The sequence below is a fragment of the Grus americana genome, chromosome 21 (genome assembly GCF_028858705.1).
Source record: "Grus americana isolate bGruAme1 chromosome 21, bGruAme1.mat, whole genome shotgun sequence".
NCBI classification, from domain to species: domain Eukaryota; kingdom Metazoa; phylum Chordata; class Aves; order Gruiformes; family Gruidae; genus Grus; species Grus americana.
Genome location: NC_072872.1, coordinates 887,238 through 901,354, shown reverse-complemented (window position 1 = coordinate 901,354; position 14,117 = coordinate 887,238). Strand labels below are relative to the sequence as shown.

The following is a 14,117-nucleotide window of genomic DNA, read 5'->3' as shown; positions in this document are numbered from 1 at the left end:
GCTGAGGGGCAAAGCAGTGGGGGTTCTGGGGCAGCACCTGGGTGGGGAAGAACGAAGCAGCTGTGCGCTTTCCAGACTCTTCCGACACCATCCAAAGGTTGTGGCCACGGTGCGATATCGCAAGCCACGCGCTCCCAAACGTCTCTGGGCCGGGCTGCTTTCTTTGCGCGGTTTTTTTCTTCTCTTGGCCTCCGCACAAAGATGGCGTCTAGTTCCCTGGCAGTGGTGTTTCTGGGGGAAGGAAAGTAACCTTTGGTTTGCCTTTGCCTCGTAAGCCAGGCTTCACCCTCCCTCTGAAAGTAAGGCCTTGAACCTCTGGTCTCCTCCCGCCACGCTGCCCGCCCCTGGCATTAGCACAGGGGTGTGGGTATGAGAAGGAACGGGGCAGAACAGGAGTGCGATGGAAGCAAAAGGAAATGCAGGGAATGCCACGAAATGCAAAAGAGCATCTTCACAGGCACGGGGGCCTTCTGATGCTGTAGAAGGAGACGAGGGCCTTTGCCGTGGTGCCGTTTTGGGAGGGAGGGACGGATGGAAGCTGCAGCGGCCTTGTCAGCAAGGGCCTGAAAGGCGTGCTTACGTTCAGACATCCAAGGGGCTTTTCCCTGGGCTGAAATGCAAACGCAGAGGATGGATAACAGCCACGATCGCGGTCCATACATTTGCTGGAGTTTCACAGAGGTTGTCGGCCCCAGAGAGCCTAAGGCAGATTGTTTTTTCCCCACGTACAGCTGTGTGAGCTCTCCGCGCAGCTGGAGTTGGAGTCCGAAATATCTCTGCAGCTCAAAGCTAGAAATCAGGAGCTGCGAGAGCTGGCGGCTCTTCTGCCACATCGCTTGGCGACTCCTGAGGAGGGTCATGCCACAACAGCGCTGTATGGAGAAGAGTGGGAGCAGCGAGCGCCAGAAGCAGACGGAGAGATGCATGGTCTCACTCCACGTCTGCAGGTCAGTTCCCGGACCATTTGTACGTGTAGTCGGCGTTGCGTTCACTTGTGGCTGCGGTCATGGCTTTTAGGTGTTTTGTCTTGGGCATCTAGTTCTCTTTGTTAGTGCGGTGGGTTTGGCTTTCCTGTAGGGAAGCTGGGGAGCTGCAGAAGGCTGCATCAAAGTGCTGCTGTGCGCGTCATGGGACCCGTGTGCCTGAAGAATACGCAGCCTTCTCCTCATCCTCCTCCATACAGCGTTGTAGGCTGTTAAAATATAAAAATGGCAGCAAGAGCAGGTTTTTTTGAGAGGGCTGGGCGTTGTCTTTCTCTTCCTGTTTCCTGAAGTTGCACCCTCTGCTTTAGACACAGGCAGCCGCTCAAGCCAGAAGAGAAGAGATCAAGACCACTGACACCTCTTGGAAAGAACCACTGATGCAGACAATTAGAGTTCTGAAACGGGACCTGGAGAGAGCATGGAGCATGCAGGAGGAGACCGCACGGCAACTGGCAGAAATAAAAAGCTCCAAATAGCATTATTTGCCTGACCTGGAGGGAAGAGTCCTTGCGTGCACGCATGTAGCATTTAAGGCTTTACCCCGGGTGACTCCACCTGGGACCCTCTCTCATTTCCCGAGTCCCAGCTCCCAGCCCATCCCCATCCTCTGTCTCCACCGGGTACTGGCAAGGGGGCCCCGAATCCAGACTTCAGCCTCCGACAGAGCACTCGGCGCTCACCCCCTCAGCCCACGGGGAAGCCAAGAAAAGCATCAGGCCCCTTGAGGCTGCCGTTCCTTGGGCCTCTTCTTAATCCCCGCTTCAGAAGAAGAGTCTAACCCAAAGGCAAGGCACTGAACAGATCCCTTTTGACTGCAGACGTGCTCTTAGGGGGTAGCTCTGACACGCCAGTGCCCATCGCCTCTCCCTGCCTGCAGCGGCAGCAACGCAGACGGAGACCCAGCAGGAGCATCGACAACGTTCAAGGCCGTTTGCCCCAAAGCACCACAGGACAGAGTGGAAACGAAGGAAGAGCAACACGACGGAAGGGCAGCCTCTGGCAGCCTTCAGCAGAGGTGGCTCCAGGGAAGCAGCAGCCTCGACACCAAAGCCGCAGCGAGGAAGTGCCGGCCGCGATGGGGAGGAGATGGCTCTGGGCTGTCCCCACCTACTGCGGCGGGACTCTTCTCCCCTCCAGGTAGTGCGGGTACCGCCGATACAGGAGGCGAGAGGTGATGGGTGCCCCAGCTCAGGGCTCAGCTCCTCTGTTCGCGTCTGGAACCCGGCAGCGCCCGCCAAGTCCTGCCTGCCGCCGCTCCCCGGGGAGAGGTGAGGCGAGGCGGTGCAGTGCCCATTCCTGCTGGGCCATGAAGAGGATCTGGCGGTTCCTGTGGGGCAGGAGGGCGCAGGGGGGGCCCGTGTCCTCAGGGAGCAGCGGTGGCAATGAGCTGCGGCCGGAGGGCCGGGACGAGCTGTGCCGGGAGGCCACCACCAGCGACTTGTCCCCAGTGCAGCCGCTGGTGAAGCAGTGCGACAGCAAGTGCCAGGACAGGGACGACAGGTAAGGGGTCCCGGCAGGCAGGTGCTCTTTGGGAGACTCCTGGGCTTTTTTCCTCCCCCAGGGCTTAGCTTTGTGCCTGTGGGTGCTCGTTCTCAAGGGAGGTCAATATGGAAAGGTGGAATAGGAAGGGGCCGTTACTACTGCCATAAGCAGGGTGTACAACTGGATGTGCTTTCTGTCTTTCCAGGCACAGTCCCGGTGCATGGCCAGTGGACCCCTGGGAGCAGGAAAGCAACGGAGAATCTGCTCCGGGCCAAGCAAAAGAGGTGTCAGCATCCAGCACTCCCCACGGGGCAGGAGCTGCTGGAGCTACGCTGCTTTCACCCACTTGGTGGAGCGCAGGTAGGACTCTCCAGCGTGGAGGAGGCGATGGGGAAAAGGCCTGTGGCCTGCCCTTTCGGCAGGCTGCCGTGGAGGCAGGAAATTTGGAAATGCCGATGTGGTGTTGCTTATGATCCAGCAAAAAAATGCACTGCCAGGCGTTGTCCCTGGAAAGCAGAATTCTCGAGAGACTGATTCCTTTTGGGCTCGTTTGGGCTCACTTTGAGTGATCTCCCTGGCACACAGAAAAGGCGCGGACACTGGGGGAAACGAATTCCCAAGCAGGAAAATAGATGGATTTTGAATCCGCATTTTGATAGGGCGCTCGCTAGGATTTCGTGGCTTTGCGGCCTGCGTTTGTGCTAAGATTGTCTCTGGAAGCATGACGATTTGGAAAGCACTCTAGGCATCAAGGAGTTGTATTAGCTCACTCTGGTTCCAAAAATATCTGGGTTTAATATAGACGAGCTTGCCGCATACTTGGAGTCCGCCTTGCCTAAGTTGCAAGCAGATGAAGAAGCCACCGAGGAGGTCAAGAGCTTTGGTGGAGAGGTATGTAAACCCAAAGATTTTTAACTGGAATCTTCATTATAGGATTATATTGCATGCTAAAGCCAAATAAGACTTTTCCATGAATAATGTCTCATGCCGAGTTGTTGAAAACTCTTTGATCATCTGACTTCAAGTTGGTGACAGTCCTCTTCTGGTTCGATGAAATGCTGCCACTATCTCCTGTTTCGAGCTGATTTCCTCAGTTGTGTCCGTTTGCGTTCTTTAACTTGGACCAGGCAGAAGACGTCAGAGCCCAAATACCAACGGAAGGGCTGGATCCCTGCCCTTCCCGCCTGAGCGCTGGAAGCGATCGGGTATTAGAGTTGTTTCTGAGAGAACGTGACCATCGGCTCAGTATACATACGCATGTGTCTCACATGATGGAAACCAACAAGAGGTTGTCTCAGCAGCTGAGCGAAGCCGAAAGAAAAGCGAGCAGGCTGGAAAAGGAAGTGGGCCAACTGAAAGAGACTCTCCAGGAAAAGACATTGGCTTTACACACGAGAGAAAGAGAATTGAGTCAAGCCCATAGGCAGGCAAAGAAGCAGTATGCTCTACACTTTAAGAAAGAACAAGAGAGAAAAGATGCCGTCGAGAAGGCGGAACGGCTGCAGCAACAACTGGCCCAGCTCCAGAGTGAAAACCTTTCACTCCGTCAGAAGCTGAGGAAAGCCGAAAGAAAGACGAGCGGGCTGGAAAAGCAAGTGGATAACCTGAAAGAAACTCTCTCAGAAAAGACATTGGCTTTAGAAATGAGAGAAAGAGAATTAAATCAGGCCCAGAATCAGGCAAATGAACTGGCCCAGCTCCAGAGTGAAAACCTTTTACTCCGCCAGCAGCTGGAAGACATGAAGAACAAGACCGCCCAGGAACAAATGGTGAGTGATGCCGTGATGCCTTTGACAAAGTAGGAAAAGAGGTGAGGTGAGCACTGCCTTAAAGGGGAGCAAGGCTATCCGGCGCTTCTAAAAGTCGCCAGGTACAAGGTACATGCCTGGGAGTCCATCACTCAGGTCGGTTCTGGTTTGTCCTGGTTTTGTGGCAATTGCGGAAGGTCCTGGCAAGCCTTCAGACGTGCTTATGGACACGTATGTACATAGAAATGCTTAGGCATGCATTGGTTTTTGTTTGCGTAGCAGAAGAAGAGCGTAAAGGCTGGTACGCAGAGTTGGCTATAGGAAGCCTTGCCTCTGATCGCTGGAGAAAGGGCCGCGGGACAACTCCAGCGCTTGCATCGGCATCCGATTTGGTTTTGGCATTATCTTAAGAAACAAGCACGACCCCGCCAAGGCACAGCCTCAGCATCTTCTGAGAAGAACGTGCTGTGAAACAGGAATCTTCCTTAAGAGATGACATTTCTTTAGTTGTCTTCACTTGCCAAGGATGGCAGAGATCGTCAGCTGTGCAGATGCCATCTTCTTCCCGTGGACAATCTGCTTTGCGATGCACTTAGAAAAGTGATCTCGGTATATGAACTAACGAGTAGCTGACAGTGAAAATAGAGATTTTGGCTTCTTACCTCTTTCTTCACACTCCTGTGACGTTGTTGCCCTAGAGAACAGTGGCACAGCTGCAAGGAGAGCTCGCCGATGCTTTCAGAAAGCTGTTGACAGCAGAAGGTTCGCTGAAAGCTTGCACACGCCAACGGGATTACCTGAAGCAAGAAAACTCCGTCTTGCAAGAGGACTTGGACAAGGCTAAGGCCAAGGTATACCGAGTCTGTCAACGTGTTAGCATATAGGAAGCTGTTCCTTTCCTTCACGGACCAGGAGAGAAGAAAATAGTCTGGGAACGAATGCAGGAGAGATTTGTCTGAGGCCGTGACGAGCTTCGACATCCTTAACAATTGTTGTCCAGACCGCAGGGTGCTTTTAGCTCCTGCCTCCTCCCCTCTCGCCCTGTAAAACTCAGCCGGCTCTTCAGGGAGCTTGTGTCGAGGCTGAGGGGCAAAGCAGTGGGGGTTCTGGGGCAGCACCTGGGTGGGGAAGAACGAAGCAGCTGTGCGCTTTCCAGACTCTTCCGACACCATCCAAAGGTTGTGGCCACGGTGCGATATCGCAAGCCACGCGCTCCCAAACGTCTCTGGGCCGGGCTGCTTTCTTTGCGCGGTTTTTTCTTCTCTTGGCCTCCGCACAAAGATGGCGTCTAGTTCCCTGGCAGTGGTGTTTCTGGGGGAAGGAAAGTAACCTTTGGTTTGCCTTTGCCTCGTAAGCCAGGCTTCACCCTCCCTCTGAAAGTAAGGCCTTGAACCTCTGGTCTCCTCCCGCCACGCTGCCCGCCCCTGGCATTAGCACAGGGGTGTGGGTATGAGAAGGAACGGGGCAGAATAGGAGTGCGATGGAAGCAAAAGGAAATGCAGGGAATGCCACGAAATGCAAAAGAGCATCTTCACAGGCACGGGGGCCTTCTGATGCTGTAGAAGGAGACGAGGGCCTTTGCCGTGGTGCCGTTTTGGGAGGGAGGGACGGATGGAAGCTGCAGCGGCCTTGTCAGCAAGGGCCTGAAAGGCGTGCTTACGTTCAGACATCCAAGGGGCTTTTCCCTGGGCTGAAATGCAAACGCAGAGGATGGATAACAGCCACGATCGCGGTCCATACATTTGCTGGAGTTTCACAGAGGTTGTCGACCCCAGAGAGCCTAAGGCAGATTGTTTTTTCCCCACGTACAGCTGTGTGAGCTCTCCGCGCAGCTGGAGTTGGAGTCCGAAATATCTCTGCAGCTCAAAGCTAGAAATCAGGAGCTGCGAGAGCTGGCGGCTCTTCTGCCACATCGCTTGGCGACTCCTGAGGAGGGTCATGCCACAACAGCGCTGTATGGAGAAGAGTGGGAGCAGCGAGCGCCAGAAGCAGACGGAGAGATGCATGGTCTCACTCCACGTCTGCAGGTCAGTTCCCGGACCATTTGTACGTGTAGTCGGCGTTGCGTTCACTTGTGGCTGCGGTCATGGCTTTTAGGTGTTTTGTCTTGGGCATCTAGTTCTCTTTGTTAGTGCGGTGGGTTTGGCTTTCCTGTAGGGAAGCTGGGGAGCTGCAGAAGGCTGCATCAAAGTGCTGCTGTGCGCGTCATGGGACCCGTGTGCCTGAAGAATACGCAGCCTTCTCCTCATCCTCCTCCATACAGCGTTGTAGGCTGTTAAAATATAAAAATGGCAGCAAGAGCAGGTTTTTTTGAGAGGGCTGGGCGTTGTCTTTCTCTTCCTGTTTCCTGAAGTTGCACCCTCTGCTTTAGACACAGGCAGCCGCTCAAGCCAGAAGAGAAGAGATCAAGACCACTGACACCTCTTGGAAAGAACCACTGATGCAGACAATTAGAGTTCTGAAACGGGACCTGGAGAGAGCATGGAGCATGCAGGAGGAGACCGCACGGCAACTGGCAGAAATAAAAAGCTCCAAATAGCATTATTTGCCTGACCTGGAGGGAAGAGTCCTTGCGTGCACGCATGTAGCATTTAAGGCTTTACCCCGGGTGACTCCACCTGGGACCCTCTCTCATTTCCCGAGTCCCAGCTCCCAGCCCATCCCCATCCTCTGTCTCCACCGGGTACTGGCAAGGGGGCCCCGAATCCAGACTTCAGCCTCCGACAGAGCACTCGGCGCTCACCCCCTCAGCCCACGGGGAAGCCAAGAAAAGCATCAGGCCCCTTGAGGCTGCCGTTCCTTGGGCCTCTTCTTAATCCCCGCTTCAGAAGAAGAGTCTAACCCAAAGGCAAGGCACTGAACAGATCCCTTTTGACTGCAGACGTGCTCTTAGGGGGTAGCTCTGACACGCCAGTGCCCATCGCCTCTCCCTGCCTGCAGCGGCAGCAACGCAGACGGAGACCCAGCAGGAGCATCGACAACGTTCAAGGCCGTTTGCCCCAAAGCACCACAGGACAGAGTGGAAACGAAGGAAGAGCAACACGACGGAAGGGCAGCCTCTGGCAGCCTTCAGCAGAGGTGGCTCCAGGGAAGCAGCAGCCTCGACACCAAAGCCGCAGCGAGGAAGTGCCGGCCGCGATGGGGAGGAGATGGCTCTGGGCTGTCCCCACCTACTGCGGCGGGACTCTTCTCCCCTCCAGGTAGTGCGGGTACCGCCGATACAGGAGGCGAGAGGTGATGGGTGCCCCAGCTCAGGGCTCAGCTCCTCTGTTCGCGTCTGGAACCCGGCAGCGCCCGCCAAGTCCTGCCTGCCGCCGCTCCCCGGGGAGAGGTGAGGCGAGGCGGTGCAGTGCCCATTCCTGCTGGGCCATGAAGAGGATCTGGCGGTTCCTGTGGGGCAGGAGGGCGCAGGGGGGGCCCGTGTCCTCAGGGAGCAGCGGTGGCAATGAGCTGCGGCCGGAGGGCCGGGACGAGCTGTGCCGGGAGGCCACCACCAGCGACTTGTCCCCAGTGCAGCCGCTGGTGAAGCAGTGCGACAGCAAGTGCCAGGACAGGGACGACAGGTAAGGGGTCCCGGCAGGCGGGTGCTCTTTGGGAGACTCCTGGGCTTTTTTCCTCCCCCAGGGCTTAGCTTTGTGCCTGTGGGTGCTCGTTCTCAAGGGAGGTCAATATGGAAAGGTGGAATAGGAAGGGGCCGTTATTACTGCCATAAGCAGGGTGTACAACTGGATGTGCTTTCTGTCTTTCCAGGCACAGTCCCGGTGCATGGCCAGTGGACCCCTGGGAGCAGGAAAGCAACGGAGAATCTGCTCCGGGCCAAGCAAAAGAGGTGTCAGCATCCAGCACTCCCCACGGGGCAGGAGCTGCTGGAGCTACGCTGCTTTCACCCACTTGGTGGAGCGCAGGTAGGACTCTCCAGCGTGGAGGAGGCGATGGGGAAAAGGCCTGTGGCCTGCCCTTTCGGCAGGCTGCCGTGGAGGCAGGAAATTTGGAAATGCCGATGTGGTGTTGCTTATGATCCAGCAAAAAAATGCACTGCCAGGCGTTGTCCCTGGAAAGCAGAATTCTCGAGTGACTGATTCCTTTTGGGCTCGTTTGGGCTCACTTTGAGTGATCTCCCTGGCACACAGAAAAGGCGCGGACACTGGGGGAAACGAATTCCCAAGCAGGAAAATAGATGGATTTTGAATCCGCATTTTGATAGGGCGCTCACTAGGATTTCGTGGCTTTGCGGCCTGCGTTTGTGCTAAGATTGTCTCTGGAAGCATGACGATTTGGAAAGCACTCTAGGCATCAAGGAGTTGTATTAGCTCACTCTGGTTCCAAAAATATCTGGGTTTAATATAGACGAGCTTGCCGCATACTTGGAGTCCGCCTTGCCTAAGTTGCAAGCAGATGAAGAAGCCACCGAGGAGGTCGAGAGCTTTGGTGGAGAGGTATGTAAACCCAAAGATTTTTAACTGGAATCTTCATTATAGGATTATATTGCATGCTAAAGCCAAATAAGACTTTTCCATGAATAATGTCTCATGCAGAGTTGTTGAAAACTCTTTGATCATCTGACTTCAAGTTGGTGACAGTCCTCTTCTGGCTAGATGAAATGCTGCCACTATCTCCTGTTTCGAGCTGATTTCCTCAGTTGTGTCCGTTTGCGTTCTTTAACTTGGACCAGGCAGAAGACGTCAGAGCCCAAATACCAACGGAAGGGCTGGATCCCTGCCCTTCCCGCCTGAGCGCTGGAAGCGATCGGGTATTAGAGTTGTTTCTGAGAGAACGTGACCATCGGCTCAGTATACGTACGCATGTGTCTCACATGATGGAAACCAACAAGAGGTTGTCTCAGCAGCTGAGCGAAGCCGAAAGAAAAGCGAGCAGGCTGGAAAAGGAAGTGGGCCAACTGAAAGAGACTCTCCAGGAAAAGACATTGGCTTTACACACGAGAGAGAATTGAGTCAAGCCCATAGGCAGGCAAAGAAGCAGTATGCTCTACACTTTAAGAAAGAACAAGAGAGAAAAGATGCCGTCGAGAAGGCGGAACGGCTGCAGCAACAACTGGCCCAGCTCCAGAGTGAAAACCTTTCACTCCGTCAGAAGCTGAGGAAAGCCGAAAGAAAGACGAGCGGGCTGGAAAAGCAAGTGGATAACCTGAAAGAAACTCTCTCAGAAAAGACATTGGCTTTAGAAATGAGAGAAAGAGAATTAAATCAGGCCCAGAATCAGGCAAATGAACTGGCCCAGCTCCAGAGTGAAAACCTTTTACTCCGCCAGCAGCTGGAAGACATGAAGAACAAGACCGCCCAGGAACAAATGGTGAGTGATGCCGTGATGCCTTTGACAAAGTAGGAAAAGAGGTGAGGTGAGCACTGCCTTAAAGGGGAGCAAGGCTATCCGGCGCTTCTAAAAGTCGCCAGGTACAAGGTAGGTGCCTGGGAGTCCATCACTCAGGTCGGTTCTGGTTTGTCCTGGTTTTGTGGCAATTGCGGAAGGTCCTGGCAAGCCTTCAGACGTGCTTATGGACACGTATGTACATAGAAATGCTTAGGCATGCATTGGTTTTTGTTTGCGTAGCAGAAGAAGAGCGTAAAGGCTGGTACGCAGAGTTGGCTATAGGAAGCCTTGCCTCTGATCGCTGGAGAAAGGGCCGCGGGACAACTCCAGCGCTTGCATCGGCATCCGATTTGGTTTTGGCATTATCTTAAGAAACAAGCACGACCCCGCCAAGGCACAGCCTCAGCATCTTCTGAGAAGAACGTGCTGTGAAACAGGAATCTTCCTTAAGAGATGACATTTCTTTAGTTGTCTTCACTTGCCAAGGATGGCAGAGATCGTCAGCTGTGCAGATGCCATCTTCTTCCCGTGGACAATCTGCTTTGCGATGCACTTAGAAAAGTGATCTCGGTATATGAACTAACGAGTAGCTGACAGTGAAAATAGAGATTTTGGCTTCTTACCTCTTTCTTCACACTCCTGTGACGTTGTTGCCCTAGAGAACAGTGGCACAGCTGCAAGGAGAGCTCGCCGATGCTTTCAGAAAGCTGTTGACAGCAGAAGGTTCGCTGAAAGCTTGCACACGCCAACGGGATTACCTGAAGCAAGAAAACTCCGTCTTGCAAGAGGACTTGGACAAGGCTAAGGCCAAGGTATACCGAGTCTGTCAACGTGTTAGCATATAGGAAGCTGTTCCTTTCCTTCACGGACCAGGAGAGAAGAAAATAGTCTGGGAACGAATGCAGGAGAGATTTGTCTGAGGCCGTGACGAGCTTCGACATCCTTAACAATTGTTGTCCAGACCGCAGGGTGCTTTTAGCTCCTGCCTCCTCCCCTCTCGCCCTGTAAAACTCAGCCGGCTCTTCAGGGAGCTTGTGTCGAGGCTGAGGGGCAAAGCAGTGGGGGTTCTGGGGCAGCACCTGGGTGGGGAAGAACGAAGCAGCTGTGCGCTTTCCAGACTCTTCCGACACCATCCAAAGGTTGTGGCCACGGTGCGATATCGCAAGCCACGCGCTCCCAAACGTCTCTGGGCCGGGCTGCTTTCTTTGCGCGGTTTTTTCTTCTCTTGGCCTCCGCACAAAGATGGCGTCTAGTTCCCTGGCAGTGGTGTTTCTGGGGGAAGGAAAGTAACCTTTGGTTTGCCTTTGCCTCGTAAGCCAGGCTTCACCCTCCCTCTGAAAGTAAGGCCTTGAACCTCTGGTCTCCTCCCGCCACGCTGCCCGCCCCTGGCATTAGCACAGGGGTGTGGGTATGAGAAGGAACGGGGCAGAACAGGAGTGCGATGGAAGCAAAAGGAAATGCAGGGAATGCCACGAAATGCAAAAGAGCATCTTCACAGGCACGGGGGCCTTCTGATGCTGTAGAAGGAGACGAGGGCCTTTGCCGTGGTGCCGTTTTGGGAGGGAGGGACGGATGGAAGCTGCAGCGGCCTTGTCAGCAAGGGCCTGAAAGGCGTGCTTACGTTCAGACATCCAAGGGGCTTTTCCCTGGGCTGAAATGCAAACGCAGAGGATGGATAACAGCCACGATCGCGGTCCATACATTTGCTGGAGTTTCACAGAGGTTGTCGGCCCCAGAGAGCCTAAGGCAGATTGTTTTTTCCCCACGTACAGCTGTGTGAGCTCTCCGCGCAGCTGGAGTTGGAGTCCGAAATATCTCTGCAGCTCAAAGCTAGAAATCAGGAGCTGCGAGAGCTGGCGGCTCTTCTGCCACATCGCTTGGCGACTCCTGAGGAGGGTCATGCCACAACAGCGCTGTATGGAGAAGAGTGGGAGCAGCGAGCGCCAGAAGCAGACGGAGAGATGCATGGTCTCACTCCACGTCTGCAGGTCAGTTCCCGGACCATTTGTACGTGTAGTCGGCGTTGCGTTCACTTGTGGCTGCGGTCATGGCTTTTAGGTGTTTTGTCTTGGGCATCTAGTTCTCTTTGTTAGTGCGGTGGGTTTGGCTTTCCTGTAGGGAAGCTGGGGAGCTGCAGAAGGCTGCATCAAAGTGCTGCTGTGCGCGTCATGGGACCCGTGTGCCTGAAGAATACGCAGCCTTCTCCTCATCCTCCTCCATACAGCGTTGTAGGCTGTTAAAATATAAAAATGGCAGCAAGAGCAGGTTTTTTTGAGAGGGCTGGGCGTTGTCTTTCTCTTCCTGTTTCCTGAAGTTGCACCCTCTGCTTTAGACACAGGCAGCCGCTCAAGCCAGAAGAGAAGAGATCAAGACCACTGACACCTCTTGGAAAGAACCACTGATGCAGACAATTAGAGTTCTGAAATGGGACCTGGAGAGAGCATGGAGCATGCAGGAGGAGACCGCACGGCAACTGGCAGAAATAAAAAGCTCCAAATAGCATTATTTGCCTGACCTGGAGGGAAGAGTCCTTGCGTGCACGCATGTAGCATTTAAGGCTTTACCCCGGGTGACTCCACCTGGGACCCTCTCTCATTTCCCGAGTCCCAGCTCCCAGCCCATCCCCATCCTCTGTCTCCACCGGGTACTGGCAAGGGGGCCCCGAATCCAGACTTCAGCCTCCGACAGAGCACTCGGCGCTCACCCCCTCAGCCCACGGGGAAGCCAAGAAAAGCATCAGGCCCCTTGAGGCTGCCGTTCCTTGGGCCTCTTCTTAATCCCCGCTTCAGAAGAAGAGTCTAACCCAAAGGCAAGGCACTGAACAGATCCCTTTTGACTGCAGACGTGCTCTTAGGGGGTAGCTCTGACACGCCAGTGCCCATCGCCTCTCCCTGCCTGCAGCGGCAGCAACGCAGACGGAGACCCAGCAGGAGCATCGACAACGTTCAAGGCCGTTTGCCCCAAAGCACCACAGGACAGAGTGGAAACGAAGGAAGAGCAACACGACGGAAGGGCAGCCTCTGGCAGCCTTCAGCAGAGGTGGCTCCAGGGAAGCAGCAGCCTCGACACCAAAGCCGCAGCGAGGAAGTGCCGGCCGCGATGGGGAGGAGATGGCTCTGGGCTGTCCCCACCTACTGCGGCGGGACTCTTCTCCCCTCCAGGTAGTGCGGGTACCGCCGATACAGGAGGCGAGAGGTGATGGGTGCCCCAGCTCAGGGCTCAGCTCCTCTGTTCGCGTCTGGAACCCGGCAGCGCCCGCCAAGTCCTGCCTGCCGCCGCTCCCCGGGGAGAGGTGAGGTGAGGCGGTGCAGTGCCCATTCCTGCTGGGCCATGAAGAGGATCTGGCGGTTCCTGTGGGGCAGGAGGGCGCAGGGGGGGCCCGTGTCCTCAGGGAGCAGCGGTGGCAATGAGCTGCGGCCGGAGGGCCGGGACGAGCTGTGCCGGGAGGCCACCACCAGCGACTTGTCCCCAGTGCAGCCGCTGGTGAAGCAGTGCGACAGCAAGTGCCAGGACAGGGACGACAGGTAAGGGGTCCCGGCAGGCGGGTGCTCTTTGGGAGACTCCTGGGCTTTTTTCCTCCCCCAGGGCTTAGCTTTGTGCCTGTGGGTGCTCGTTCTCAAGGGAGGTCAATATGGAAAGGTGGAATAGGAAGGGGCCGTTATTACTGCCATAAGCAGGGTGTACAACTGGATGTGCTTTCTGTCTTTCCAGGCACAGTCCCGGTGCATGGCCAGTGGACCCCTGGGAGCAGGAAAGCAACGGAGAATCTGCTCCGGGCCAAGCAAAAGAGGTGTCAGCATCCAGCACTCCCCACGGGGCAGGAGCTGCTGGAGCTACGCTGCTTTCACCCACTTGGTGGAGCGCAGGTAGGACTCTCCAGCGTGGAGGAGGCGATGGGGAAAAGGCCTGTGGCCTGCCCTTTCGGCAGGCTGCCGTGGAGGCAGGAAATTTGGAAATGCCGATGTGGTGTTGCTTATGATCCAGCAAAAAAATGCACTGCCAGGCGTTGTCCCTGGAAAGCAGAATTCTCGAGTGACTGATTCCTTTTGGGCTCGTTTGGGCTCACTTTGAGTGATCTCCCTGGCACACAGAAAAGGCGCGGACACTGGGGGAAACGAATTCCCAAGCAGGAAAATAGATGGATTTTGAATCCGCATTTTGATAGGGCGCTCGCTAGGATTTCGTGGCTTTGCGGCCTGCGTTTGTGCTAAGATTGTCTCTGGAAGCATGACGATTTGGAAAGCACTCTAGGCATCAAGGAGTTGTATTAGCTCACTCTGGTTCCAAAAATATCTGGGTTTAATATAGACGAGCTTGCTGCATACTTGGAGTCCGCCTTGCCTAAGTTGCAAGCAGATAAAGAAGCCACCGAGGAGATCAAGAGCTTTGTGGAGAGGTATGTAAACCCAAAGATTTTTAACTGGAATCTTCATTATAGGATTATATTGCATGCTAAAGCCAAATAAGACTTTTCCATGAATAATGTCTCATGCCGAGTTGTTGAAAACTCTTTGATCATCTGACTTCAAGTTGGTGACAGTCCTCTTCTGGCTAGATGAAATGCTGCCACTATCTC

At 54.8% G+C, this 14,117-nt stretch overlaps 1 protein-coding gene across 37 annotated transcripts in view; it reads left to right on the top strand.

Annotated features, from left to right (window-relative positions):
- LOC129215757 (hornerin-like) overlaps positions 1–13,554 on the top strand; it is a 56,917-nt gene extending 43,363 nt beyond the window's left edge. For 24 of the 37 annotated variants that reach the window (XM_054849462.1, XM_054849472.1, XM_054849471.1 and 21 more), the window contains 5 exons: positions 2,671–2,825; positions 7,964–8,118; positions 11,314–11,529; positions 11,874–13,065; positions 13,253–13,385. In XM_054849462.1, coding sequence (XP_054705437.1) covers positions 2,671–2,825; positions 7,964–8,118; positions 11,314–11,529; positions 11,874–12,041 — 694 coding nt within the window. In that variant the 3' untranslated portion in view covers positions 12,042–13,065; positions 13,253–13,385. Of the gene's footprint in view, positions 1–731; positions 948–1,291; positions 1,832–2,670; positions 2,826–6,024; positions 6,241–6,584; positions 7,125–7,963; positions 8,119–11,313; positions 11,530–11,873; positions 13,066–13,252 lie in introns of those variants that run through there. The other 13 variants (XM_054849489.1, XM_054849490.1, XM_054849474.1 and 10 more) reach the window with 9 other exon arrangements.
- The last annotated feature ends 563 nt before the right edge of the window (positions 13,555–14,117 follow it).